Raw genomic sequence first — 27,483 nt, 5'->3', positions numbered from 1 at the left:
TTATACTAACCTCCTATTAGACAGCGCCCGCCGGCGCGCGGTCTGCCTCTGGTGCTCAAACTCAAAGTCCTCCTCGGTCAGCCCCAACCGCTGCATGTGGTACATCAGGTACTCCTCGCCCAGAACGCTCTCCGGCGGGTGGCGGAGCACCTCCAGCGTCTCGCAGAGGCCGGCGGCGCGCTTGCGGACCTTGGCGGGGCCGAGCGCGCCCGCTAGGATCACTAGAGCCGCTTTGAAAAGAACCTGGAAAAAAATAGAGTAAGCTTACAAAAAAAAAATTACATTAAAACTAATGTAGCTTTAAATTTAGATACTTACTAAACATTTATAAACAGGACAGAAAAAATTTAGCAATTATCAAGTTGTGGGATTTTAGAGGAGTGTGACAACGTCACGCCTCACTGTTCTAATTTAAGATAAAATTATAATAAGCGTTTAAATCCTGGTCAAGTGGTCACGGCCGGCCGGACCAAATTGTAACTACCAACCCTTTATAACCCTAAATACATTAATCGATCTTATCTTGACTCCTTCATATAAAACGCTGTCCCACACTCGTATTGACTGTTCCATGGCAACGCGCGGGTCACGACACACAGGGTGGCAAGCTGGCAAGTGGCTTTCATACTAAATACATATTTATTTCCTACTACATACTCATACCAAAGTATTTCATCCTGGTCACGGCACCAACTGTGTTACAGACCCGTTCTTATATATTGTCTTAAATACTCTCAATAGACTCCTCCACAAAGGAAAAAGTCCCAGACATGCAAAGGGCTGTCCTAAGGCAATGTGCGTGTCAGGGCACATAGGAACCATTCCGTAGCGTATAGGACGGGTTCTTCTTTAATGAGGTAATTTTCAATCTTACTGACATAACAAATACTCAAACTAAACTGTGTTATCCTGATCACGCGGCACCAATTTTGTAACTCCCTCTATGCCCTTAAATACTTTAATTGGCCTTACCTTAACACCCTCACATAGAAAGCAGTCCCAGACACGCAGAAGGCTGTCCCACGGCAATGTGCGTGTCAGGGCACACAGGAACCACTCCGTAGCGTACAGGACGGGTTCTACTTTGTGCTTAACGCGGTGATTTTCAATCTTACTGACATAACAAATGCTCAAACTAAACTATTATCCTGGTCACGCGGCACCAATGTGTAACTCCCTCTATGTATGCCCTTAAATGCTTTTACTGGCCTTACCTTAACACCCTCACAAAGAAAGCAGTCCCAGACACGCAGAAGGCTGTCCCAAGGCAACGTGCGTGTCAGGGCACATAGGAACCACTCCGTAGCGTACAGGACGGGTTCTACTTTGTGCTTGACGAGGTGACGATGGACGGCGGGCGCCGTACGGCGGAGGAGCGCGTGCAGGATGTCGCCGTCTCGTTGTAATACCTGGAAATTAGGGGTAGGTAATTAGTTGTTGATTATTTTTAAGTTATAGAAGGCAAACGAACAGACGAGATTGGGACGGCTTTTAAGATGGGAGTAAGGTGGTATCGGTCGGGAAATACCGCGGGCGACAGTTAATTTTTTAATTTAATTTTTTTTTTTAATTATTTTTCACGTCAGTTCATTCCACAGTTTAGCTTGCTAGGTACTCTAGGTAGGAAGTTACTTGTTACTTACTTCAACGTGGGAAGGACTAATTATTCCAAGATATCTAAAACTCTCCATTCTCTGCTACAAATGCAGACTCAAATATCGGCCCACGCTACCACATCCATCCTCCTAAGCATCCTCCTAGGCATCCTTATAAGACGCATTCCGTAGCGTACAAACACTGCATAAATCATCTGTTCCATTCATTCGTCTATTTGCCTCTTTGTCACTTGAATATGTGAGAACGATATAAAGATATCGAAATTTCGATTTTCGATATCCGAGGTAGGCCCAAAGGCCTCAGGACGATGATGAACACCAAAAGTCAAAACCAACCTCTAAACCAGGGTTATAATAACCGCTGAGATATTTATCGCTGATGCTGACGAGGCACCAGAAGGCCTGGATCGCGGGCATGTGCATGAGCAGGAACGCCGCCACAGGCGCCTGCGCCTGGAAGTAGCCGACCTTCGGGTTGAACACGGAGTACGCCTTCAGGACTGAGAAGAGCTCTTGTTGCCTGAAAAAACATGTTGACTGTAGAATAATTTGAATTGTGGCGTGTATTTTCATAGGATTATGCTTAATTTCGAGATGCGCGCTGAATTTTCTATGCTTTTGACTTACCTAACACAAATAAATACCAGGATTCGAACCCGGGACCTCCGGCTTCGTAGACAGGGTCACTACAGACTAGGCTAGGGGGCCGTCAATATATTCCAGTGTAGGATAACAGGAGAATTCAAGGCTCAATGACATAGCCAAACAATAATATTTATGCCGTGACAGGGTGTTAAAACCAGAGCCGACCGTAGTACATATTAAAACAGAAATAATAAGATATAGTCTGTCAAGCAATTTCCGTTAGTAGAAATAAGAGCAAATTTAAAAATGTTGGCGCGAAGGGTTATTGTCCGATAGAAAATTTAAACTTCGCGCCTTTTCCTTCCGACAAAGTTGTTTGACAGACTATAATATTACGTGATTTGGTTGAATTTGGCTGGGAAGTACCCAGTTTTTACTCATTAAGGTATTAACTGGGATATTTCGCGGTTGTGGGCTTGTCAAAGGGAATTCCGGTCCTACCACGGAATTAAATGACGTCTGAAATATTCATAGCCGAGTTGATACAATTGCGATTTGTGACTCAGCACAGAGCCGGTATACCACACGGTTATGTCCCATCACAATAAGAAATTATGCAATTATTTTATAACTAAGGCCTAATCAATTTATTTATATAGTGTGTCAAAGGACTGTAGAAAAGGATAAGTATAGTGGTTTTTGTTCTTATTTACTGACAATTTGGTTTGACCAACTATAACGTCCGAAGTCCTGAGTTCCTTTAAAAAGGACAAGTCGAAATCGATTTTGATCATAATGGAATGGAATAAAAGAAAGTTCCAAATTCAAAACTTCAAAAATGAAACTGGGACTTAAAGGATAATTATTTTAGTATATTTTTTATAGATTTATTCATCGTCGCAAAACGCTATGCGCCAAAGTAGCCTCTTGTTTTGAATTTGTTTGAATAAAATTCATAAACGACACATTATTCGTGTCGTGTGTGTGTGTGTTCTTAATTTGGCAACTTTCCTCTAAACTATGTTCTATATTATAGCCCAAAAATCATTATTTACGATCTATTAATACAAAACTCTTAACTTTTCTCAAAACTTCAAACTAATATCAGCTCAATTCCGTAAAACATTGGGCACAAATCGCAAAAACCGTAAACGTTAGATATCTCACTAATTTCCTATTGCCAAATGCGCTACGCAACAATTTTAATTGCCAAATTCACAACAAGTATGCATTGCGGAATGCAATCAGTGCAGTACATTAGTCATAGTCTTTTACTGCAAAATTTAATAACCTTTGGATATAGTTCTTGCCATCTAATTTTAAACGCTATGCAGAAAAAATAAAGTTGATTTTGGCTGTGCGTCGCAAATGCATTTCAAAGTTAGCGGATTTGATAGTAGAGTCAATCAAAATTTAATGGCACTTTCAAAGACACCGGTTATCGTACTCTTACTTCAAACTCTTAGAGGGATCCGTACAATTTGGTACCATATATTCTTGTATTTTATGGACGTAAAACAAAGGCATAACAAGGTCGAATGAATGTAACAGTTAAAATATACCTTGTCGTAAAACCTTTATGCTCATATGTAAAATGAGAATTTAAACGTGACCAACATTTTTGCTGTTGAATTTGTCTTATAAAAAGGTCCTTACCCAGGCCCTTCTTCCCTGATGAACATCTCATGGTAGGGGAACTGCCTGTGCAGGTCCTTCCTGATGTCGTCCATACATTTCGGGTCCCCGGGCGCCGCCAGCAGGTCCTCGTACTCTGTGGGGTGCTTCTTCATGAGGAGTTCACCGCCACAGAGGTACAGCCACGCTCTGGGACGGACTGATGCTGGTATACCTGCAATATAAGTCTTACCCAGGCCCCTCTTCCCTGATGAACATCTCATGGTAGGGGAACTGCCTGTGCAGGTCCTTCCTGATGTCGTCCATACATTTCGGGTCGCCGGGCGCCGCCAGCAGGTCCTCGTACTCTGTGGGGTGCTTCTTCATGAGGAGTTCACCGCCACAGAGGTAGAACCACGCTCTGGGACGGACTGATGCTGGTATACCTGCAATATAAGTCTTACCCAGGCCCCTCTTCCCTGATGAACATCTCATGGTATGGGAACTGCCTGTGCAGGTCCTTCCTGATGTCGTCCATACATTTCGGGTCGCCGGGCGCCGCCAGCAGGTCCTCGTATTCTGTGGGGTGCTTCTTCATGAGGAGTTCACCGCCGCAGAGGTAGAACCACGCTCTGGGACGGACTGATGCTGGTATACCTGCAATATAAGTCTTACCCAGGCCCCTCTTCCCTGATGAACATCTCATGGTAGGGGAACTGCCTGTGCAGGTCCTTCCTGATGTCGTCCATACATTTCGGGTCCCCGGGCGCCGCCAGCAGGTCCTCGTACTCTGTGGGGTGCGTCTTCATGAGGAGTTCACCGCCACAGAGGTAGAACCACGCTCTGGGACGGACTGATGCTGGTATACCTGCAATATAAGTCTTACCCAGGCCCCTCTTCCCTGATGAACATCTCATGGTAGGGGAACTGCCTGTGCAGGTCCTTCCTGATGTCGTCCATACATTTCGGGTCCCCGGGCGCCGCCAGCAGGTCCTCGTATTCTGTGGGGTGCTTCTTCATGAGGAGTTCGCCCCCGCAGAGGTAGAGCCACGCTCTGGGACGGACTGATGCTGGTATACCTGGAGTACAAACAAGAAATATTTGGGTTGTTTCTTCTTGTTATTCTACCCCATTGTCCAGGAGTATAGTTTTGTTTAATTTATTATTTATTTAGAACACAAACAGTCATAATATGTATTGATTTGTGCACCCATATTTTTACACTTGACTGTACATAAAATATAACGGGTTTGCGTTTGATTTCCAACGTTTCCTTATACTGACGCCAATTGTTATAATAACTTTCTATTGTCAAGACACAAAGTGGAACAAAGATATTTCAAACACTCAGAGAAAACCGTTGTATGGCTACCCTAGGGGAATTTAAGGTCCCAAAGGTATCGATTGATTGAACGGTACGTCAAATAAACGATGCCTAATATATCATTTCATCATCATTTGTTATGTAATAAATAAATATTCGGATTTTCGTAAATTTAAATGTAAACAAATATTCTAACGGTTTCATTTATTCGTTTTAGCACCTGATGTGGTAAAACTAGAAAATAATATAAAGTAATATTTAAACGTAACGTATTTGTCTAAAACTTGGCAAACAGATTGAGATAAGTGATAACTTATAACCTATATTACATGAATATAGGTTATTTTATCCCGGGAATCACTCCTTGAGGTTAGAAAATGTGTGAAAACTTATGTTCATGACTATGCAATAAATGAAATATGAAATGGGGGAAACAACTATTACGGGACACGTGCAGGCCTAGCAGTAGTGGGGCATACAGCCTATCGCCTTTTACGCGGGCGAAGTCTAGTTATAATAATAATATATTTGACCTCGGATGTACAGGACGTACCCAACATAACTGGCGCCAGTTTCGCTAAGGAATTTTCTTCAATCATCATTTCCGGATAGCTCCAGTCCAGTCAATTGAAGGTAACCGCAATAGGCACCGTGTAGTTTTTTTATTTAATAAACTAAGATAATAACGGATTCGTAATAATTAGCTGTGATAATAGTAAATAAATAACATAGCGATCTAAAAATATTTCCTAGAATATACTTAGAACACCACGAAGATATATGAAAGCTAATGTAGAAAATTTAATAAATTTTCACTGATGTATCTAGAGGTAACAAATGATTGAAACACATTGTTGAAATTGAAGTTGGACAGACATTAAAGTTTTATTAACCTATCTAATCTAATTGTTCCATCGATATCTCTCGTGTCAATTTAATTTCTAAATAGACACCTATTTATTCTGTTATTTTTAATTATTAAGGGCTTATTTTTCAATTTATCGGAAGGTTCGAATATAGTTGATTGCACTTCTATCGTATACTATCGTTTCATCTGTCAATCTCAGACCTAAGTGGGTATTGTCTATTTGTATTCGTTTAGTTTATTATTGTACGCCCGAAATGGGCAAGCTGAATAAGCTGATGGACTTCTGTGATATTTATAAGAACTATGTACCAACACAACCTTGACAATAAAGAAATCTTGTCTTATACCGTCGAAAGTATTAATTTATGACCCATATTGTACCTTGTCACAGTGACAATCAATATGAAAGTCGCTAGAGACCTCATACTATTGTCACTGTGATAAGGTACAAAATGGGTCATAAATTAAAAGTTTCGACGTACTTGTTAGAAAGCCACGGTCACTGGTCACTGTACGGAGTTTCGCCCGTCAGCACTTTCCGTCACATGGCATAAACTGATTACCTATTCTAAGACAGTACATGCCCGAAAGCCGCGGAGGAAACGGTGGGTTGTGGGGTTTCGGTGGAAACTGCCGTATTATCATTATCAACTATCATCTCAAGACTGTACGAGGAGCACCCCGTACAGTCACGATAAGAGCACGACCAACCTATTTTTACTGGACTATGTGTCTCACCTTTTCTGCATCTCTCCCGCACCTTCTTGTAGTTCTTGCTCATGAAGGCCTCCCACTTGTTGAGCATGCGCAGCCATTTCTGCTCGCGTTTTAGTATCGTGCTCGGTGACACGGTCCTTTTGCTGTAACAATGGAAACACTTAATTTAGTGCCATGGACGAAAGATCGATTTTTATCATCGTTATGTACAGGTGCCATCAGATATATCGGAGCGGCCCAGGTGCTCACACATATCTGAACACGCCTCTATTGTCAAGTCGTTAGAGTGCGTGTTCAGATATTTTTGAACACCTCAGAAGCTCCAATATGGCGACTGTACAGACTGCAGTAGAATTAGCTAAGAAGGCGAGGTCTTCAAAATCTGAATACAACTTCGTTGTAACAAATAATTGTGTTGCAGATCATTATGGCCACCTGGAACGCCAAGCTGTTTCTGCACATCAAACAACCAACCATCAAATTAAAAGAAAAAGTTGCCTATTAAAAATGGAATGTATAGAAGGTTCAAAATCTTTAATTATATGTATTAAAACGCGCTACTCGTGGGTTCGTTACTACTCTTACGGATGGAGATGATCATCGAGAAAGATGTCTTTCGACAGCGACGTCCTAAGATAACATCAAAGTTGTGTGGTTAAAAATAGAGGGAAGGTAGTGTGTGACCAACTTTAACTGAAAATTGCCTATTACGGTTTCATAGTACTAACTACTACTAAGTCATCATAAAAAAGCGGCCAAGTGCGAGTCGGACTCGCCCATGAAGGGTTCCGTATTTAGGGGATTTATGACGTATAAAAAAAAACTACTTACTAGATCTCATTCAAACCAATTTTCGGTGGAAGTTTACATGGTAATGTACATCATATATTTTTTTTAGTTTTATCATTCTCTTATTTTAGAAGTTACAGGGGGGGGGACACACATTTTACCACTTTGGAAGTGTCTCTCGCGCAAACTATTCAGTTTAGAAAAAAATGATATTAGAAACCTCAATATCATTTTTGAAGACCTATCCATAGATACCCCACACGTATGGGTTTGATGAAAAAAAAATTTTTGAGTTTCAGTTCGAAGTATGGGGAACCCCAAAAATTTATTGTTTTTTTTCTATTTTTGTGTGAAAATCTTAATGCGGTTCACAGAATACATCTACTTACCAAGTTTCAACAGTATAGTTCTTATAGTTTCGGAGAAAAGTGGCTGTGACATACGGACGGACAGACAGACGGACAGACGGACAGACGGACAGACAGACAGACAGACATGACGAATCTATAAGGGTTCCGTTTTTTGCCATTTGGCTACGGAACCCTAAAAACGTAAGTCACAAATATGAAACATTTTTTATCGCCCACGCAAGGGCGTCATAACTGTCATAATGTGAATTGACGCATAGTAGGTAAACGTAGACGCATATTATTCAGTGCAAATCTATGAGTAAGGCACGCATTCTTACGTAAGTAAAACACAGTAAACACTATTGTTATTCAAGTTTTGAATAGTGATCAAGCTGTCAGGCTAGCACATGATTGGCGCGACAGTATCTCGCGGCGAGATAGACTAACCTGTCCCTCTTTTGTTAACATAGTTGGTAAAAGTCGGGTAATCTATCCCGCCGCGAGATACTGTCGCGCCAATCATGTGCTAGGGGTGCTGGCTAGTCAATACTATCAGCTGGGTGGAAGTCTAACAAATGGTTAGTTCCTATAAGTAACTACGGAATTTCAAGCATTAAGTTTCTAACAGTGGCGGGGCGACGAACATATGCCGCCGCCGTCAGTAGAGCCCAATCGACAGATTAAATAATAGTAGAGTATACCTAAGTCTGTCTCGGAAGTATCCTTATGGGGCTAACCTTGGGCCTGAGGTCGGCAAACCCATTACTCAGTGAGAATTGCACTACGAATTAGAGCGAGCGGAACTAATGGCGTATTGATTACCTATTGCCGGCGGTATGTGCAAATTGGCCACACTGTTCAATGTTAAACTATATCTGATCGAGTTTCTTAATAGACATTACAATAATAACGTAAAGAAGGGGGAGGATAGCGATAGCGACTTCGTCCATTAATTCAAATTCCCCCCTAACCACAACCTAGATAATTTTTGATGATTTTTGGACGATTTTCGTTCCTCTGGGTACGAAAATCCTCCATTTACCTCTCTAAGGCTCTTGCACATTTGAGCGATGGAGGCAAATCGACGAAGAACGCACTGGTTCGTGATTATATCCCTTTACCCCGGCATAACAATGCGGGCAACGGGCATGCAACGCAATAGATGTGACAGTGCAGAAATATTTTGAGTCTTTTGAGTGAGCGTGTAGTCGCCTTCTTGAATAAGTACCTATAACTTGCTTATTTGTTATTCTTTTTTTGCCTCAGTCCTCATTATGTTACTAAGTTAATTCCTATTTTATAGTTCGTTTTTTTTTTGCATTAGAAAGAAGGTAAGCGATCTTGACATGTCTTTTAATTGAAAAACGCTTTTTAAAAATCAGTAAAGCTTTGGATTCCTCCGAAAACGGTGCCGTCATATGACGGTCGCTATATAGCGGCAGCAAAAGACGGCCGTCTTTACGGTGGCGACATGTGGAAAGTACCACGGCGTCATAACACACCGTCATCCACCAAGGTCAAAGCGGCAAATTTGAAAAATGTAGGCGTGATGGGATAACGTCCCATAGAAAATTTGAATTTCGCGCCGTTTCCTACTGACAAGATTTGCTTGATCATCTATAATTTACTTGGAGGATGAAATATCATCAGAAGAGGAAAATAATCGTAGTACGGAATCATTTATTCAAATCTCGTGTCATTTATTCAAAATGGCGTCACCGCTATCTAATAAAACGTTCACGAAACTATCGACAAGGTCATGACGGCCGTCATCTTACGTTACGTTGACAATCAACGTAACGTAACGCCGTCTAGGAAACCGCGCCATCTTGTTTACATTGACAACGTTCTAGTGACGTCAGTCAACGCTATATAGCGGCCGTAATATGACGGCACCGTTTTCGGAGGAATCCAAAGCTTAACTTATACTTATGAAAGCAGAAGAATATAAATGATCGTATTAGATTCATAATTGTTACATATTTGCCGTGACTTATTTTTAAAACATGTTTTTCAATTAAAAGACACATCAAGATTGTTTACCTTTTTTCTAATGCTAAAAAAAACGAACTATAGTTACATCCAAATTATCCTTATTATTTTAGATATCATTTGAATTTGCTTTGTTCACATATGTGGCTGCGATAGTGCGTAACCTTAGTATAGTACCTATTAGTTTAGTATCATGTCACTACCCGTGAGTTCCTATAATTGGCTTCCTGTATCTACTATAATTTTTATGTTAATGTCACAGCTGTTGGATCTCCAAATAAATAAATATGATATGACATACAATTCTATACATTTTACATATATATTACACAACCAGAACGTACCGGTGAGCGGTGCGTACGCTATCTGATATGTGTTGGCCTTAATGAAATTACATTTAGGTGTGCTACACCCACGTAATTAGGTCTTCCTTTGTATTTAAAAGACGGTGGCCTAAATTTCATACTTCTCTCGTTACAGGTATTTTTACACTTACTAGGAAACTAACCTTTTTTAATTCTGCTGTTAACAAAAGCTTTCATTCTTAAATTTCCCGCTCCGTGGAGTAGCTACAAGTCCTACAACTCGATTTTGGCCTGTATTTCAAACATAAACACTTTTGTTATGCATTGTAAATAGGGCAAAAAATGTATGTTTCCTACTGTACAAAAACAACTCCAACTGTCAAGTAACTACCGGATTCCGGAACCACTTGAGAAAATGCAGGACCTTGTGGCCCACACGTTCATCTAAATTCTAACCGATCTAACGTCGAGAAACGTGAAGGAAGCTGACGCGCAATGAATTTCAACCAGATTGTCTCTTAAGTACGAGTAGTATTATATAAAGGAACTAGCGACCCGCCCCGGCTTCGCACGGGTTAACAAATTATACATAAACCATCCTCTTGAATCACTCTATCTATTAAAAAAAGCGGCCAAGTGCGAGTCGGACTCGCCCATGAAGGGTTCCGTATTTAGGCGATTTATGACGTATAAAAAAAAACTAGATCTCGTTCAAACCAATATTCGGTGGAAGTTTACATGGTAATGTACATCATATATTTTTTTTAGTTTTATAATTCTCTTATTTTAGAAGTTAGGGGGGGGGGGGACACACATTTTACCACTTTGGAAGTGTCTCTCGCGCAAACTATTCAGTTTAGAAAAAAATGATATTAGAAACCTCAATATCATTTTTGAAGACCTATCCATAGATACCCCACACGTATGGGTTTGATGAAAAAAAAATTTTGAGTTTCAGTTCGAAGTACGGGGAACCCCAAAAATTTATTGTTTTTTTTCTATTTTTGTGTGAAAATCTTAATGCGGTTCACAGAATACATCTACTTACCAAGTTTCAACAGTATAGTTCTTATAGTTTCGGAGAAAAGTGGCTGTGACATATGGACGGACAGACAGACGGACAGACAGACAGACATGACGAATCTATAAGGGTTCCGTTTTTTGCCATTTGGCTACGGAACCCTAAAAAAAAACCACATCAAAATCCGTTGCGTAGTTTTAAAGATCTAAGTATACATAGGGACAGAGAGACCGCGGGAAGCGACTTTGTTTTATACCACATGTAGTGATACTAAGACGAATAAACTAATGCAAAATTTTGACCCTCAACTTTTGTGAACACCCTATAACATCATTGTGTAACCACATTATTCTTTTGCAGAATGTTCAGGGTTTTAAGGGGGCGTTGAGGCTTGAATCGTAATAAAGGCCTCGTATAACTGAATGAAACGTGTTCTTCTTTATACTCTTGACTCGTTCCCTGTGTCGGAATGTTAGACCTAGGTCACCTAGGTTTAGCAAGTAGGCCGAGTTATATCATCGAAAAGGCGCTCTCCGTGACCCTTCGGTCGTTCACACGCCCGCTGAATGCTAACTACTTAACATCAAAATGTTAGCTTTACTGGTGTGTACAATATCTACAGTATGTAGGTAAGTAGGTACTTACGTTACTTAAATCAAAATGAATCTTTTCGAGCGATGGCGCCATACCTTTGGCTTAAAATATACTCGTGTAGATGGCGACACCTTTTGATGTCTTATAATACCTTTAAACGAGCAATTCTTGTATATATATTTCGGGGATCTCGGAAACTACTCTAACGATTTCGATGAAATATGAGAATGTCAGGGACGAAAAATTGATCTAGCTAGGTCATTGTGGCTACCACCAGTTTGGCACTGACATAAACTCCATCGAAAACGTAATTTACTTTTTAGGCATCTCGCTCGTACTCGCATATTAGTGCGAGCGAGATGTATAGAAAGTAAATTACGTTCTCAGTAGCGTATATGTCAGGTTTTGACACTGTCAGTGACTCATGGTACGGGCTCTTATCTCTGAGAAAATGCGCATTTTTAAGGTCTCCCAGATATTTTAACATTTTAACAAATTTAACACATATCAGTGAAAGAACAAGGATCAACGTCAAATGGCAATCTGAAAGTTTTAATCATGTGTCGAAAGATGGCAGTAAATTTACTGTTACTACAAGAATGTACTTTAAATACGATTCTATTTTCTTAAATTAACAATGAAAGGTACAAAACTGCCAGGGTTCGATTTTATTTATTTTGATATACGTTATACTCGTAAAGTTAGGTAGTCTAAAATAACAGACACGTATTTTTTTAGCCGCCCAATCTCAACCTATCGTAAGAAATTGTCCTCCAAAGTACTGAAAAGAGTGAAAAGTAACGAAACAGTCTAACTTCTGTAGAGAGATTTGTTTAAGCAAATTGCGTGTTAATTACTGGTTTGATTATAGGTATATTTGATAATACATATGAAAAAATTATGAGTGTGTGTGTGTGTGTGAATTATGTGTGTTTTGTTATATCGCCTCAAACTCACATTTTCCTAAAAAAGGCAACCTTTATAGTTTTATATTTCTCATCGTTGAAGAACATGGAAACTTTACGGTTCAATCTTTGAAGGGTGCTTTTTTTTTAATGTCTATATATGCAAAACTACAATCGATATAGACTCTACGCTATGTTGCTATGCAATTCAATGAACAATGCACATATGCCTATTTTGTAGGCAAGTTTCACAAGGGAATGATTGTTACCGCGATACAAAAATTAACATATTGACTATGCATATGCAATTTTAGATCGGCCGATAACACGTTACGATAACTACATAACTTGCGATACCAGTAACATTGCATATTGTGGCAAAAAATGACATAGTTTGAGCAATATACAAAGATTATCGAGACACATAAAGTAGACATTATTTTTTTTGACAGCTGAAGTAGATGGCGCGGCCCCTTACATTATGCCGTAGGTAACTAGATTGTGAAATGTGAAGCACTAGTGATTGAGAATCCAGTCACCACAAAAAGTATGGCATCTCATCGTAGTCCTACCTACAGACAGCGATGTCAATTTTGCGTCTACAATATTTTACACACTTTACGTATTACGTTTTACGTTTACGTTTTAGTATTCATTAGTGTATGATTTTAGTAACGAAAGATGTGAAATCATAATTGAATCAATTAATTAAAAAGAGCCTGTATGAAATCCAGTGGCTTAGGTATTTATCAAACCAACTAGGTTTCAACCAAAATGAATTATGTTTGCAATTTTAAATTAAACTAATTTGGTTAATATTTAGCGATTTATAAATGAGTGTAAAAATCACTCTTAAGGTTATATAGCATACGGTTCATTTTAAAATAGCCGCGGATTAATTAGATACAAAGCTTTATACAGAGCAATTGTCGGTGATACTGATAACGTGGTTTGGCAATGAGTTCATTCCAAGCGAATTTAAATCGTATTATCATGAAAACGCGTTTGATTTTTGAATGTGTGGAACATATGTAATATTACGATTTGCTGTACACACAATTTTATTTTAATTGCAGTCTTAAAGTTACAGCTGAGCGAAAGCGTAAGATATGCTTCTGAAACGAAACTAAACAAAGATTGTGAATAAGAGAAAACATCGTGCTAGCTTGACTTGATTTGTGGGTTGATCTGAAGGTAGAAGTGGATAAGTACAAGTCGTGGCCGCGTTCTGAAAGCTGAACGGGTTAAAAAAACCGGGCAAGTGCGAGAGTCGGACTTGCGCACGGAGGGTTCCGCACCATCAACAAAAAAGCGGCCAAGTGCGAGTCGGACTCGCCCATGAAGGGTTCCGTATTTAGGCGATTTATGACGTATTTAAAAAAAACTACTTACTAGATCTCGTTCAAACCAATTTTCGGTGGAAGTTTACATGGTAATGTACATCATATATTTTTTTTAGTTTTATCATTCTCTTATTTTAGAAGTTACAGGGGGGGGGGGGGACACATTTTACCACTTTGGAAGTGTCTCTCGCGCAAACTATTCAGTTTAGAAAAAAATGATATTAGAAACCTCAATATCATTTTTGAAGACCTATCCATAGATACCCCACACGTATGGGTTTGATGAAAAAATTTTTTTTGAGTTTCAGTTCGAAGTATGGGGGACCCCCAAAAATTTATTGTTTTTTTTCCATTTTTGTGTGAAAATCTTAATGCGGTTCACAGAATACATCTACTTACCAAGTTTCAACAGTATAGTTCTTATAGTTTCGGAGAAAAGTGGCTGTGACATACGGACGGACAGACAGACGGACAGACAGACAGACAGACAGACAGACAGACATGACGAATCTATAAGGGTTCCGTTTTTTGCCATTTGGCTACGGAACCCTAAAAAATAGAGCAAAACAAGCAAAAAAACGGTCACCCATCCAAGTACTGACCCCGCCCGACGTTGCTTAACTTCGGTCAAAAATCACGTTTGTTGTATGGGAGCCCCACTTAAATCTTTATTTTATTCTGTTTTTAGTATTTGTTGTTATAGCGGCAACAGAAATACATCATCTGTGAAAATTTCAACTGTCTAGCTATCACGGTTCGTGAGATACAGCCTGGTGACAGACGGACGGACGGACGGACGGACGGACAGCGGAGTCTTAGTAATAGGGTCCCGAATTTACCCTTTGGGTACGGAACCCTAAAAAGAATCGTCACAGTGAGACATTTGATTTGAGGAGTAAGCAACGCATGTGTCCATAGTTGTTTGGCAGCGGAGATTGGTATGCGTACTAAGGTGTTGGGATTATTGTAAATAAAAATGTAGACTCCGGAAAAATAATTACTCTATTTAACACTACTCAAAAACTAAACTAACAAAAATTACAATATTAACTAGTAGTAGTAGTAGGGAGCGATATAAAATCAAACTCGACCTGTGATAATAAAGGTACGAGACAACTCGACGAGTTGACGTCTAACTCAGAACTATCTCTGACTCCCCGCGATTCCGATGACCATAACATTGCAGGTAAGCATCAGGCTCATCGGGATAGCGGTACAGGACCGATAACGGTTTGCACATGGATCCTAGCGTTTCTCACGCTGGCTACAAATTAGTTTATTACTTAAGTTTACAATAGGTATTCGGACACCGACAAAGAAATAAAACAAAGATGGACAAACAAAGAGTCAGTGCCGACAAGGAAAAGGAAATGCATTTTACAATACTTTTACAAGCTTATTCCTAACGGCAATAAAGAAACAAAGTTACCGTTACGAATGCTATGCACATTGCGTATAACGGGAAAAGCTAAAATTTAATTTATTTAATTATTTATTTAATATCATCTAAGCTTGGGCGAATGTAGGACGCAGTCCCTACAGTACCCCCTTACTAGTGATGAAGTCACGATACGAGTAGAAAAACAAAAATAAAACAACATTCGGTAAAAACACACAAATGGAAAAGGGTAAACATATTACAATTATTACAAACTAAAAAGGAATAAAGTAAAGCTAAACGCAAATAATATACATACAATTCTAGATGTACAGTGTATAAATTTGTTAGTTACAATTCGCTTAAGTGCTATGTTAGTAACATATGACATATGTGCTAAAATAACTACAACAATATTTATTGACAATACATGGAGAAAAAACAATAACAATATAAAAACATATTACAGAAAAAGATAAATTAAGTAAACTACACACATTAACTATTCGACACCTGCCCGGTAATAATCCGGAAAACGGACTCGTCTACCTGATCTGGTTCTGGTGACGTTATCATTATTAGGCGGCGCTTGTTGTACAATCGGTGCAGGTGCTCTAGCTGTACTCGCATTGTTGTTTACAATGATCTGTGCTGAGTCGTCTTGGAACTCGTGCGACGGTTCAATGTTATCTGCTAGTACGTAGGCTGGCTTTAGTCGGTCCACCGAAACGGTTACATGATGTCCTCGTCTGTTAATGACGAATGTTTTATCGTTCCTTGATATAACGGCGAATGGACCTTCATACGACGATTGCAAGGGTCGTTTAGGGGCATCAACACGGACAAACACGTGATTCGTTGTCTTCAAGTCTTTGAATATAAATATTTTATTACGTCCATGCTGAGTTCCTGCGACGGGTTGTAGATTAGAAAAATTAGTTTTTAACTGTTTGACGAAATCCGATGCATCACAATCGCTGGTTGTTCTGGGTACTAAGAACTCTCCAGGTAAGCGAATGGTTTCACCGTAAACCATTTCGGCGGGTGTAGCTTGCAGATCGTCCTTGAATGCTGCGCGAATACCCATCATAACCGTAGGTAATACTCGTGTCCATTGTTCATTTTGATGACATTTAATCGCAGCCTTTAATTGGCGGTGAAATCGCTCAATCATTCCATTTGCAGCCGGGTGATATGCAGTTGTTCGCAGTTGAGTCGTATCAATTAGATCATTTAAGCTTCTAAAGAGATGCGACTCAAAGTTTCGGCCTTGGTCTGTAGTGACTCGTAGAGGTACGCCGAATCGTGCGATCCAATTTGAGTAAAATGCCCATGCTACAGTTTCTGCTTCCTGGTTCTCAATAGGTATAGCTTCAGGCCACCTAGAGAAACGATCAATGCAAGTTAAAATATATCTGCATCGTTCTGAAATTGGCATTACAACTATGTCTATATGCACGTGTTCAAAGCGAGTAGAAGGCGGTGCGAATGATCCGACAGGGGCTGACACGTGACGCGTAACTTTAGCACGCTGACACTCTAAACAGCTTCGAGTCCATTCTCTGCAGTCTGATTTGATAGACGGCCAGACGAATTTCTGCGTAGCTAATTTGATAGTAGCCTTGGCTCCTGGATGAGAAAGTTGATGAACCGAATTGAAAGCGGTCTTTCTGAAAGGCTCAGTAATATAAGGCCGGACAGACGGAGTAGAAACGTCGCAATAAATACTTTCTTCGAGCCCAGGTAACTGTACAAGCTTAAGCTGTAGCGTCGAATCAGTTTTGTTTAGTAGCGATGATAAAATGTCGTCCGATTTCTGAGATAAGGCTAAAGCCTTCCAATCAATTCCTCGTTCAATTGGATCAATTTCTATGCGAGACATTGCATCGGCAGGTATATTTTGCTCTCCGCTAATGTGTCGGATGTCGGTTGTAAACTGACCGATAAAATCCAGGTAGCGGAACTGTCTCGGAGTGCATTGTTTATCTTTCTTCGCAAATGCATAGACAATAGGCTTATGATCGGTATATATTGTGAATGGTCGCGCTTCCAAATTATGTCGAAATTGTTTGACGGCGGCATAAATAGCGTATAACTCTCTGTCATAAGTAGAGTACTTCTTTTCGGCACTTGACAACTTTTTAGAGAAGAATGCTAACGGTTGCCACGCGCCATCCACACGTTGTTGAAGTGCGGCGCCAACCGTGTTATCTGACGCATCTGTGAATAGCGCCAGGTCAGCGTTATCTTGAGGATGGGCTAGCATTGTTGCGTCGGCGAGGCATTGTTTGCAGGCCTCAAAGTCCTTAGTGCTATCGGGTGTCCAGTGAATCGGCGCCTTACCTTTAAGGTTTCCCTTCAGTAAATCGTTTAATCTAGCTTGATGCGATGAAGCGTTAGGTAAGAAACGTCTGTAGAAGTTTAGCATACCTAAGAACTGTCGCAACTGCTTCGCTGTGGCCGGGAGTGGAAAGGAGCGTATAGCTTCTACTTTACCAGGTAATGGGCGTGTGCCCTCCGCAGACACTAAATAACCTAGGAATTCAACTTGGTCCTTACCAAACACACACTTAGAAGGGTTAATCACTACACTACAGTCACTTAATCGCTTAAACACAGTCTCTAAATGTTTTAAGTGTTCATCACTGTCACTGGAAGCAATCAAAATATCGTCTATATAACAATAACAAAAGTCTAAACCACGTAACACTTCGTCCATAAATCGTTGAAAAGTCTGAGCAGCGTTACGGAGTCCAAAAGTCATATATGGAAACTCAAATAATCCAAATGGCGTAGTTATAGCCGTTTTGGGTATATCTTCCTCCGCCACTGGAATTTGATTGAACGCACGCACTAGATCTATGGTTGAAAACACTTTTTTTCCACTGAGAGTCTGGGCAAAATCTTCTATGTGCCGAACGGGATATTTGTCCGGTAACGTGCGGTCATTAAGCGCGCGATAATCTCCACATGGTCGCCATCCATTGTCCTTCTTCTGAACCATGTGAAGCGGCGATGCCCAGCTGCTTTGTGACGGGCGCGCAATACCTAACTTTAGCATTGCGTCGAACTCCTTCTTCGCGGCGATAAGTCGATCGGGCGCTAACCTTCTTGGTTTTTGAGCTACGGGCGGTCCCGGTTTCGTCACAATGTAATGTTTTGTGTTGTGTTTCTTTTGTGATGCCGCGGCACCGTCGGGCTTAGTAATCTCACTGTATTTCCTTAAAACTCGGTGATAAGGCGAGTCCCCGGTTATTGTTTTAATTGATAGCGCTGGCTCGGACTCGGCTACCTGACCGGTGACGGTAAGGTTTGTCGTGGCGTCTATTAGTCTATGCCGTTTTGGATCGACTAGTAAGTCATAGTGGCCTAAAAAGTCTACACCAATTATCGGCTTAGCCACGTCAGCAACAACAAATCGCCATGGGAAATCTCGGCGTAGTCCAAGGTTTAGGGACATCGTGGAGAAACCGTATGTTCTAATCGGGGTATTATTCGCAGCAACTAGCTCGTACAAAGATTCTTCATTGTGAGGAGCTTGGCTGCGAGGATATACACTTACCTCCGCTCCAGTATCGATCAAAAACCTGGTCCCTGAGTTTCTATCCACGATGACTACTCGTCGTGACGTTGTTGTTGAGTTTGGGCAACCATTCGCCACTAATGGCTCCCGCTCGCGTTTCCCGCATTCTCGGCTGATTTAAATGCGCAGGGCGGTATGCATTTATGCGCTTCATGACCGTAATTGTCATGGTACCAGCACATACCGCTTGCTGAGTTGCTCCTTGAACGAGGTCGAGATCGTCTAGAACGCGAGCGTGATCTGCTTCTGTATCGCGCACTTGCATTGAGGGATGAAGCCTTCATTTGTTGCCGCAAGTCAGCAATTTCACTCCTTAAAACTTCTATAATTTTCATCACTGGATTTTCCGTAGTCGCGATGGCAGGCGTAGGCGTAGTGCTGTCCGCTATTGCATCCGCGACGTCTGCAACTTTGTCCAGGCTCTGCTCTGCCAGCGTAGCTAGGACCATCTGCATCGGGCGCGGCAACTGCTCCAGCCACATTGTGCGAAGCAACGCGTCTGGCACCGCGGATCCAGCGAGACTTCTTAGATGCCGCAAAAACTGTGAGGGCTTGCGGTCGCCTATGTGCTCTCGCTCGAGCAACCTGCGCGTGTTCACCTCTTGTGATGCACCTAACCTCTTAATGATACCGGTCTTAAGGGCATCGTATTTGTCGTTTTCTGGCGGGGCGATCAGTATATCTCGCACTTCTGTGGCATCATGTGGCGCTAACGCACTCGCCACATGAAGGTATTTGCTAACGTCGTCGGCGACGCCGGCCTTGCTAAAAATTGTCTCTACCAATGAGAACCACATCACAGGGTCGCGAGGCATGAAGGCGGGCAAACGAAGCGCACTTTCGCTAGCCATTTTAAAGGTTCCACTAAAGTCACTTTACACGATAAGTCCACTAATAGCACTAAAGTTTATGTCCACAACACATGTACTAACCAATTCTGCCGTTAATAGCGATCACGTCGGGGTCACCAATTTGGCAGCGGAGATTGGTATGCGTACTAAGGTGTTGGGATTATTGTAAATAAAAATGTAGACTCCGGAAAAATAATTACTCTATTTAACACTACTCAAAAACTAAACTAACAAAAATTACAATATTAACTAGTAGTAGTAGTAGGGAGCGATATAAAATCAAACTCGACCTGTGATAATAAAGGTACGAGACAACTCGACGAGTTGACGTCTAACTCAGAACTATCTCTGACTCCCCGCGATTCCGATGACCATAACATTGCAGGTAAGCATCAGGCTCATCGGGATAGCGGTACAGGACCGATAACGGTTTGCACATGGATCCTAGCGTTTCTCACGCTGGCTACAAATTAGTTTATTACTTAAGTTTACAATAGGTATTCGGACACCGACAAAGAAATAAAACAAAGATGGACAAACAAAGAGTCAGTGCCGACAAGGAAAAGGAAATGCATTTTACAATACTTTTACAAGCTTATTCCTAACGGCAATAAAGAAACAAAGTTACCGTTACGAATGCTATGCACATTGCGTATAACGGGAAAAGCTAAAATTTAATTTATTTAATTATTTATTTAATATCATCTAAGCTTGGGCGAATGTAGGACGCAGTCCCTACAGTTGAATGACTTAAACCATCACGATCGCTAATACAAAATCTAAATAGTTTAGACTTTTATGGTGAAACCAGATCGGTCACATGTTTGTTTCAAAATCAGTTGAAGATAGGTGTGTAATTACAAATGACGATGAAATGACCAACAAACTTCAGACACTTTGTAACTTGTCTTTCAAACTTTCAACATGTCTGTAGATTGGCCATATTATAAAATAATGAAAAAAGTGTTTACACGTTACATTACATCCGTTTACGAAAGTGCAGTATTCTTCATTGGTGCCTTTTTTTGTTTTCGTGGTCACTTGTGCGGTTTGATGGAGGCACGTTTCGCAACTTTTCCTATTCAGTGATCTAGTGCGAATGTACAAGTGTACAGTCAACACCAATAATAGTAGTGAATCAGATTACTAGAAAGTAGTTATTTGCCATTACTCGCTCTTTCCGCTACTGTTGATGCTGACACTACGACTCAACACTATCACACAACTTTAGTCTTTATAGAAACAATTCGCGTAACCGTGACCAAAATAAGTGAATGCTCTGAAAGGCCAAATCTGTGGAAAGGCACTTAGGCAGGTACCTACCACCTACTTACAAGGAACGATCTTGGAATGTTAGATTACATAAATAAAGTAACGCCATTTTAGTGACGCTTTCCCGATATCGGAAATTAGAAACATGCCAAGAAAAATAAAAAAGTTGGACAAGTGCGAGTCGGACTCGCGCACGAAGGGTTCCGTACCATTGCGCAAAAAACGGCAAAAAAAGTCCCAAATCCTAAATAATGGGAGCCCCCCTTAAATATTTATTTTATTTTGTTTTTAGTATGTGTTGTTACAGAAATACATCATCTGTGAAAATCTCAACTGTCTAGCTATCACGGTTCATGAGTTACAGCCTGGTGACAGACAGACGGACAGCGGAGTCTTAGTAATAGAGTCCCGTTTTTACCCTTCGGGTACGGAACCCAAAAAAAGGAAACGTTAGTCATCGAGAATTTATTTACCTTGAAATTTTGCGTGAATATTAACACCTGCACAAATAAACGGAGTGAGGAATATCGGAGTGAGGATTAAATATGCAAAAGACGCAATATAATATGTAACTATAAGGCGGTTGTATTGTATAGAAACTATAGAATAATATGTGAGATGGCACATCGCTATGGCTATCGTTGCGTTACAGGCACTGTCCTTATGTTGGATCCCAGACTCCCATTATCCATGACCTGAGCATCAAAACAGTCCTGTGATTCATAGGACCTTCGGGAGCCCCGTGACGGCATCTCAATCAGAAGGTAATTTTCCAATCGTGATACCTATTACCTAGCTACATCGTATTGAATAGGACCGAACGAATGGAAAATAAAAAGGTATTATTTGGTGCCTGAACCATGAAAATACGCGACTATAATGACGTACGTTTATGACCATATTGTTTGATACCGTTGCGTAGTTTTAAAGATCTAAGCATACATAGGGACAGGCAGACAGCGGGAAGCGACTTTGTTTTATACTATGTAGTGATAAAGGCTCCGTCACACAGGCGCGTTTTGCAGGCGGCGCGTGAGCGGGGCGCGCCGCTTTTACATATAAAACGCTCACGCCCCGTCCGGAAAACGCGCCTGTGTGACGGAACCTTTAAGGTACAAATGCTAACAAACAGTACAAAGACACAAGATAAATGGTATACAAAATCAATCAAAAAATGCACGAAAACCCGCCAAGTCATTATCTGGATCGACAATGTAATTTACGACCAACATTAGCAGGCACTGACTTGCATATTCAAAGAATGAAATAGTTATTTATGATACAAGTGCGGAAAAGAGGAAATTCGAAACGAGTGGCGATAAATTAAAACACGACCGAAGGGAGTGCTTTAAATCGACACGAGTTACGAATTACCTATTCGCACGTGTATCGTACAACGTTTTACAGTACATATGACCATTTAAACTTTTGACATACACACGAAAAGTGCTATTTTGCGCACTAGTGCGGTAAAATAGGGCCATATGTACTGTAAAAGACATTATGCAAGTATTCCTTTTTTTGTGTCCATGGTCTGCGAAAAATACGAAATTCGACCACAAATCTTTGTGATAAGACTTATTTTAGATTGAGATAGTAGGAGATAACTATAGCTACGAAAATAGAAAGTATACATCTGTTATATTACGGCCGAGGAAATTGTGAACAAATGCGTGCGATTTGTTCCTAATTACCTTGTACCTTCGTGGACTTAAGGCTTCGGCACACAGGCGCGTTTTCCGGGCGGGGCGTGAGCGAGGCGTGAGCATTTTGTATGTAAAAGCGGCGCGCCCCGCTCACGCCGCGCCCGGAAAACGGGTCTGTGTGACGAAGCCTTTATTTATAAGTGTTACACAATGAGTGAGGTAATGCTGATCATTATTGCTTGTTCAGTTCATTGCTTTGTTTACTATTAGATAATATTGAGTGTGAATTATGTATGTGAAGCTACAAAATTAAAAGGCCGTTAAAGTCTACTAATACTCTCAGTTTCCGATTTGCCCTAGGCCCGGTAGGCCCGGGCAAATGTATCGCATGCGATTAGGAATGACGTGTGGAGAGTCCATAATCTATAGGTAATACTTAGAGTCGGTTGCACCAAATTGTTTGTCATCGTTAAAGACTTAGCAAATTTTTATTGTATGGAAAATTTGAAAGTTTCATAGTAAACCGCCGCGGCGCGCCGGGTGACGTTGATCAGCCTGTCAAGTGCGCATGGTGCAACTGACACTTAGTAGGTATCTTAGGTATAATATATATGTAGTAAGGGGGAGGCAACGCCGCCGTGTTATGTCCGCCTAGATGTACCTATCCCTTGTCCTCTTGAATGCTCTCACTCGGCTCGACCGAACGCCAGTCCGTTTGACACGCGCATACCTATTATAGGTCCCTAGCTCATTAAAGGTTCCTTCACACAGGCGCGTTTTCCGGGCGGGGCGTGAGCGGGGCGCGCCGCTTTTACATATAAAGCGCTCACCTTAAAGGGATAAGATCATCTGGACGAAGACGTAACTCATGGGCCATGGCTCAAAAATCTCCGAACATAGTTCAAACAGAGGACACGCTCATTATTCCACGCAGCTGTGTCTAAAGTTCGTATAGCCCCCATGATAGCCGACCTCCGGTAGGAGATGGCACTGGAAGGCGTTAATTTAATTTTTTTTTTTTTTTTTAATGCAGGAATTCACTTTTCCAGTTTCAAGGTAACTACCCAGTGGCGTAGCGTGGGTCTCGGCCGCTCGGGGCGGATGAAAATTTTGCCGCCCCCTAGCTTACGTATTTCAATATAATAAGTGCGACTGAAATAGTTCAAATATTTATACGATATTATTGGTATTTATTCTGAAATTTTTCCGCCCCCTAAAAGTGCCCCCCCCCCCCCGCCCCCACTACGCTACGCTACTGTAACTACCAATTAAAGGCTAACAAGCTGTTTACAAAGCCAATTTTACACCTATTAATAAATAGTTTTAGACACATTTGCACCAATTAATAAATATTTTTGCACACATCCAACAGAACGTATAATTAAAATCACACATTTCCTTCCAATGGCCTCGGACGAAAAATCGCGATTGATAACAATCCGCCATTACGAGTGGGAAATTGTGAAACATACGTTTTTCCTCTATTATGTGTATTGTGAATATTGTGATACAATAACAGGGTTTCTACTTTGCTCGGTTGTGTTAAATTTTCTTGTGCAGTTTTTTCTGCACTTGAGACATGCTTTGTTAGGTTGGACTGATATAATATGACATGTATGTGACTTGTTTATTGACTCATAAAGAAATCAAGGAAATTGGTGATTATACATTTTTAGCGCAATAGGTGTTTCAAGTTTTGTGTCAGTGACAAGGAGTAAATAATTGTCAAAACATTAGGCAACTGGGCTAATTTCAATAAGGCTGTTCACCTCTGGGTTAGGTCAGATTGCAGTCCCTTTTATACTTTACCTAGTACTTTAATTCTTTTATTCATTTTATAATTTTTAATATTTTATTCCCTTTTTAGGGTTCCGTAGCCAAATGGCAAAAAACGGAACTCTTATGGATTCGTCATATCTGTCTGTCTGTCTGTCCGTTTGTCACAGCCACTTTTTTCCGAAACTATAAGAACTATACTGTTGAAACTTGGTAAGTAGATGTATTTTGTGAACCGCATTAAGATTTTCACACAAAAATAGAAAAAAAAATATTTTGTGGGTTCCCTATACTTAGAACTGAAACTCAAAATTTTTTTTTCATCAAACCCATACGTGTGGGGTGTGGATAGGTCTTCAAAAATGATATTGAGGTTTCTAATATCATTTTCTAAACTGAATAGTTTGCGCGATAGACACTTCCAAAGTGTTAAAATGTGTCCCCCCCCCCTGTAACTTCTAAAATAAGAGAACGATAAAACTAAAACAAATCAAATCAAATACAAATCAAATCGTTTATTTACCAAACATTTTTACAAATCGACATAGCAGATTGAACTTATCATAAATTAAATTACACAACTAAGCTAATATCCGGGGTTCTTCAAAAAAAATATATGATGTACATTACCATGCAAACTTCCACCGAAAATTGGTTTGAACGAGATCTAGTAAGTAGTTTTTTTTAATACGTCGTAAATTACGGAACCCTTCATGGGCGAGTCCGATTCGCACTTGTCCGCTTTTTTTATTATTATTTTATGGGGTTCTTCAAAAAAGGAGTATACAGGTTATAGCCGGGATGGTATGTGCATGTAACACCCCTGAAGTTGCAGGCAACCAGGCATCCATTGTGAAAGCTTACCATCAGATGATCCACATGCTTGTTCGCCACCAACATGGTACATAAAAATATATATAGGTATAGTAGTTTTAACATTATATTATATATGATATTTTTTTATTTGAAAGATCCTATACTGTTCTTTTGCAATAACTCCATAGGATGAGTCATTTGTTTTGCCAGTCACTGATAGCACAGGTGGCCCCATTATCAGTGCTATTGGAAATATGATTCCCAGTTTAGCCACACTGGAAATAAGGCACATCGTTAATATTTAATCATTTGCCTATGATGATTATTTATTAAAATAAAAAAAAATGATTTTATTTCAGGTAAGCGCCCTTATAAAAAAAAGTGATATACAAAAATTACCTATTAAATGCCAAAACACAAAACTGACAAAAGTTATTAGAATCAGAAGTGAATGGAATATATATCATGAAAGTTGTAAATTATGAAAGACTCTGACCATGTTAACTTTGCACAAACTTGGCAGTAAGAATTCATACATATCCAGTACCAGCTCCATACTGAATAGCATTTGGCATGAAAACTTAACATGGTCCGACAATGTGCTCTGTCAAATTTTTAGAAAATAGCACAATATGGTTTTATGGGCAAATTTTTACGTTTTTTTTTTAAATACACACATAACAGAATGCACAAAAGATCGAGTTTCTATTTAATCAACATATTTTTTCTTACTTTCAAATGAAGTTGCCTAAAACACAAGTAGTGTATCTAGATAGATAAGATGAGCATAACTGGGTCAGAGATAATTGATTAGTGTCTTTGATAACTCCAGAAGGTAAACATTAAACAGAAGAAATTATTTGTAGCTTTTCATTTGACAATAGTTCAATAGACTTAGAAAAAATACTTTAAAATAGGATAGATAGCAAATAACAAACAGTAAATGTTTGTTATTTGCTATCTATCCTTTTGTTTACAAGCAGCAATGCCTATCTAATAATTTTGCACAAAGAAAGTTTTATTGTCAAAGACCAAATATGAAACAAGACAATTTAAAAAGTAAGAAATGTGTATGTAATGGTCTGTATGCAATTTCGCTGCTCGTCATACACTTTCACATTTATTGTAATTAGAGTGAGAGTCTGCATGTATTGTTATTCAAATAAAACCAACAAAAACACTACTGATAACTTTTTTTCAATTATGTTCGGCTTTTCTAGTCTAACAGATGTGCATAATAGATGCAGTGTTATGACTCACTTATGATTGGTTAAGAATGTAAACATTACTTACGGTTCTGGACTGTATTGAGCACCTCCGAAAAACCCATGCCTGTCAGGCTGGGTGGTCACCGAGGAACATATAGAAGTGGTATCCGCCTGCTCGCTCCGATCCCCTCCGGCACTTTTAACACTTTTCTGGAGCGACATATCCGAATCTGTCCCAAATCAACTGCACTATCTAGCACCCAGTATCATCACGCACGCCGCGTACACGCGCTTCTACCGACGGTCGAGTGGGCGGACGAATTAATTGCAAAACACGTAACTGTTTCTGGTGTTAACACCCGCTGACGAAACCACAGCAAACACTCGTTTCACATTGACAATACGTTAGAGAAAGAACTGAAATCACGTTCACAGCGCGAATTGTTTCGACGCACAACCATAACTGTAGTAAATATGGCAACGATACGTGCTTACGATGAACACAAACCAATATTTTTCTTATCAAAATTCAACAAAGTGTGGGTGGGCCAGAAATATGTGAGGGTACAGATAAAACATAGCCTCCTAGTAGCATACGTCACATTTGCTAGTGTTGTACCACATTATTGCTCTAGTAACGTCGTTATAACCTGTTAATAACCGTTATTTTTGTGATGAATTTATTAGACTGGCAACATTTAGCTACAATTCTGTTCAAGTTGACACGAAACACGCTATCTATATATCTCAGTATATATTGAGAAAGAATAGACTGTAATCCATTGTAATAAGGTTGTTTTTTTATTGTGTCTATTCAACAACAAAATAAAATAAATAGTGCAATTATATTACTTATGTCAAAAATCATAAAATAAACTAGGTTATGTTTTCCTTTTCTGTTTTACATTGAATAAATAGATTTAATTTACA

General features: G+C 40.1%; 1 protein-coding gene across 1 annotated transcript; it reads right to left on the bottom strand.

Moving 5' to 3' along the window:
• LOC134657116 (TBC1 domain family member whacked) lies at positions 1-27,199 on the bottom strand. The gene is made up of 6 exons (XM_063512668.1): positions 26,639-27,199; positions 6,746-6,867; positions 4,702-4,894; positions 1,953-2,136; positions 1,215-1,409; positions 1-243 (listed from the first exon to the last, which is right to left on the bottom strand). The coding sequence occupies exons 1-6, from the start codon at positions 26,773-26,775 to the stop codon at positions 1-3; spliced, it is 1,074 nt and encodes a 357-aa protein (XP_063368738.1). The 5' UTR covers positions 26,776-27,199.
• Between the last annotated feature and the right edge of the window lie 284 nt (positions 27,200-27,483).

Source organism: Cydia amplana, chromosome 19, assembly GCF_948474715.1.
Source record: "Cydia amplana chromosome 19, ilCydAmpl1.1, whole genome shotgun sequence".
Lineage (NCBI taxonomy): Eukaryota > Metazoa > Arthropoda > Insecta > Lepidoptera > Tortricidae > Cydia > Cydia amplana.
This window is presented reverse-complemented; position numbering and strand designations above follow the sequence as displayed.